General features: G+C 45.8%; 1 protein-coding gene across 1 annotated transcript in view; it reads left to right on the top strand.

The window, feature by feature from the left end:
- Positions 1 to 3,635, top strand: part of LOC111814619 (zinc finger protein 264-like) — a 27,934-nt gene that overhangs the window by 14,377 nt on the left and 9,922 nt on the right. Inside the window, exon 3 of the mRNA XM_023708497.1 lies at positions 4 to 62. Within this exon, the coding sequence (XP_023564265.1) occupies positions 4 to 62 (59 nt within the window). The remainder of the gene's footprint in view (positions 1 to 3; positions 63 to 3,635) is intronic.

Below are 3,635 nucleotides of genomic sequence, written 5' to 3'. Positions count from 1 at the left end.
GAGGCAGAGGACCTTGTACCAGGAGGTGATGCTGGAGAACTGCGGGCTCCTGGTCTCCCTTGGTAAGGCTGCCTGCTCCTCCGTGCCTCGGCCCTGGCTGGGCCCGGCTGTGCAGCCCTGGAGCCTCACCCCTCTGCCTGCTCACAGCACAGTCCTGTCCAGTGTTCACCCCACCAGGCTGGGCCCCCACGTCCAGGCAGGAAACTCTGCCATGGGGCCCCAGGGCTGTGGAGAGGGAGTGGGTGGGAGGAAATGGGGTGCTTCACAGGAAGCAGAGCAGGATTCCCGCAGGCCTGTGAGGGGCACTACTGGGCCTGCTTCTCTATGAATAATGACCTTTCCAGCCAGGCATGCATGGTGCTGTGTCCTGTAATCCCAGTGCTCTGGGAGGCTGAGGCAGGAGGCTTGCAAGTTCAAGCCCAGCCTGGGCAATTTAGCAAGATTTTATCTCAAAGTGTGGGTAATTTTCTTCCTTCAATTAGATTTTATTGGTACATTTCAGATATACGTGAAGATCACATTCATCATAGAGAATTTGTACTCCTGCATGATACAACTTGATTCTTTCCCATCCCCCTACCCTCCCTTCAACCTCTCCTCCCCTTTTACAAAAGTTTTAGTTCAATTTTTCCTTTTTTTTTTTTTTTGTTTTTACTTTTTCCTTCTGACCTCCTCCCTTCTCCCTCCTCCCTTGTTCCCCTCCCTAAGCATTTTCTTCCTATTTTACAATAACTAATATACATTTTGGTCCTTACTTACAGTTTCAGTGTAAGTTACTTGTGCATGTCTGATTTATTTCACCGAAGAGTGAGGTCTCAAGGTCCGTCCATTTACCTACAAACACCTCAAGCTTATCCTTTTCTGTGGCAGAGTAGTACTCCATTGTATTTAAAAAACCCATCTGCTGGCCTGCGGTGCTGGCCCCGCCTCTGGGGCACACTGAGACAGCAGCTGAGACTGCGTGAGGTGGCGCACACCTGTAGTCCCAGAGGCTGTAAACAGGCAGATCACTACGAGTCCGATCTAGTAGTGAGACCCTGAACACCCTGCAGACCCTTCCCTAAAATATAAAACAAACCAACAAAAACCAAAAGCCCACGTCTTTATCCAGCCACCAGTTGACAGGTATTTGGGCTGTTTCCAAGACTTGGCTATTACAAGTTTGTGCTGCCGTCATTGTGGGTGTGCAGACACGACTGCGGCATGACACTTAATTCTTGCATGAAGATACCCAGAAGGGGACTGGCTGGGTCAGATGGGACCTCTGGGTCTAGTGGCTTTTCGCACTCTCCACACTGATTTGTGTGGTAGGCACACTGGCCTGCGCTCCCACCCCGGGGGAGAAGGGCTCTGTTTCCCCGCAGCCCCGCTGGCTTCTGGGTGAGGTGGAATCTCAGTGTTGTTTTAGTTTACATCTCTTGAATGAGCAATGATGTGGAACAGTTTTTCATGTTAATCTGATGTTTGTATTTCTTCATCTGAGAAGCGTATATGCATCTGAGGTGCCCATTTTTAGACTGGGTCTTTAAGCTTGGGGGTTCTGGGATTTTTAAATATGTTCTCTATAGTAATCCTTTTTCTGAGTAACAGCTGGTAAGAATTTCCCCACACATTGTGGGTTGTCTCTTCACTCTGTTGGTGATTTCTCTTTCTGTGCCAAAGTTTTTTTGTTGTTTGTGTTTTTTTTTTGTTCTTTTTGGAGACAGGTCTGGCTATGCCGTTCAGGCTGGCTTTGAACTTACTTTGTAGCCCAGGCTGGCCTCGAACTCGCAGTGATCCTTCTGCCTCAGCTTACCAACTGCTGGGATCGCAGACGTGCGCCGCCGCACCTGGCTCTCGTCACAGTAGCGTATAGTGTTATTTCAAGTGAGGAATTTTGATGTCCTTGCCTTGCTTTGTTTCCCGGAGTTGCCTTTGTATTCCAGATCTCTTCTGCTTCCAAATGAATTTTAAGTTTGTTTTCTCTAATTCTGTGAGAAATACTGTTGGAATTTTAATTGGAATTGCATTGAAACTGTATAGCCGTTTTGGAAGTATGGACAGTTTCTCTATATTGGTTCTTCCTACCCATGAGCAAGGGATATCTTTCCATTTTCTGATAGTTCCTTCAGTTTCCTTTTTCAGAGTATAGTTTTCACTGTATAAATATTTTACTTCCTTTGTTAGATTGATTTCTAAGTATTTCACTTTTTTTTAGATGCTATTATTAAGACTGGACGTGGGGGCACACGCCTGTAATCCCAGCATGTGGGAGGCTGAAAACAGGAGGATCACTACGAGTCTGAGCTGCGTAGTGAGACCCTGTACCAAATACATAAAAAATAATAAAATAAAATAGGTGCTCTGATTAAAAATGTTGTTTTCTTCATTTCTCTCTCAGTGAGTTTGTTCTTTGTACAGAAAGGCTATTGATGTTTGAGTGTTGACTTTGCGTCCAGTTACACTCCTAGTTTGTTTATTAAATCTAGAAGACTTTTGGTTGAATTTTTGAGGTCATCTGTAAATAATGATCATTGAACTTCTTCCCTTCCTATCCTTATTCCTTTTATTTTAGTCTCTTGTCTAATTGCTCTAGTGAGCATCCTTGCCTTGCTCCTGATTTTATAGTGAAGGTTTTCAGTTTTTGACCGTTTCTTGTGTGCAGGCGAGAAGAATGTGTCCTCTCATGTGAGGTAGAACATTCTGTGGACATCAGCCAAGGCCATGTGTTCAGTGGCTTGGGCCACTTCTGGTATTTCATTGTCCATACTTTGTCCAGTTGATCTATTTGTGACAGTGGGTATCGAGGTGCCCCAGCACAGTTGTCCTGGGGTGCTCATTTGATTCTTCACGTGCATTACTAGTGCTTGTTTAATATAGCGGGGCACACTGGTATTTGTTGCAGTTACATATTATGCATATTATGTTACATATTTATGATTGTTATGTCTTCCTCTTGGATTGCTGCCTTTACAAGGATGTAGTGACCTTCTTTGTCTCTCTTAATCAGTCTTGGTTTGAACTCCACTTTGTCTGCAAATGAATAGCTACCCCAGCTTTTTTCTGGGTTCCTGTTGCGTGGAGTATTGTTTTCCACCCTTTGACTTTCAGTCTATGAATTTCATTTGTAAGTAAATGTGCTTCTTGTATGCAGCACGATGTAGGAGCTTGCGTCTTGGTCATTCTGCCAGTCTGTTTTTCCCCCTGGTGAATTGGGACCATTAACATTAATGGTTATAGCTGATATGTGCTGACTTATCCTGCACATGTTATTTTCTTGTTGCCCCCCTTTCCCTCTGTTTAATTGGCTTGCCCTTCCTGGTGGTTCTTTCTGTTGGGTTCATGGAGTTCCAGTCCTTGTTGTCTCTTTCTAGAGTGTCCTTCAGAACATTGTGGAGTGCTGATTTGGTGGTTATTAATTTCCTCAGAAGTTGTCATAGAGACTAAAGCGCCTGCTTTGGCAGAGTGCGGCAGCCGGGTTTGCTCCTGGCCTGCAGTGCGGCCCTGCCCCGTGGGCACACTGAGATGGCGATTGAGACTGGGCGTGGTGGCACCCACCTGTCATCCCAGAGTTTGGGAGGCTGAAAACAGGAGGATCACTACAAGTCTGATCTACGTGATGAGGCGCCCAAGACCCCTCCCCAGCCAGACCCCAA

The sequence above is a fragment of the Octodon degus genome, unplaced genomic scaffold, assembly GCF_000260255.1.
Source record: "Octodon degus isolate 3935 unplaced genomic scaffold, OctDeg1.0 scaffold00379, whole genome shotgun sequence".
Taxonomy (NCBI): Eukaryota; Metazoa; Chordata; class Mammalia; order Rodentia; family Octodontidae; genus Octodon; species Octodon degus.
This window is presented reverse-complemented; position numbering and strand designations above follow the sequence as displayed.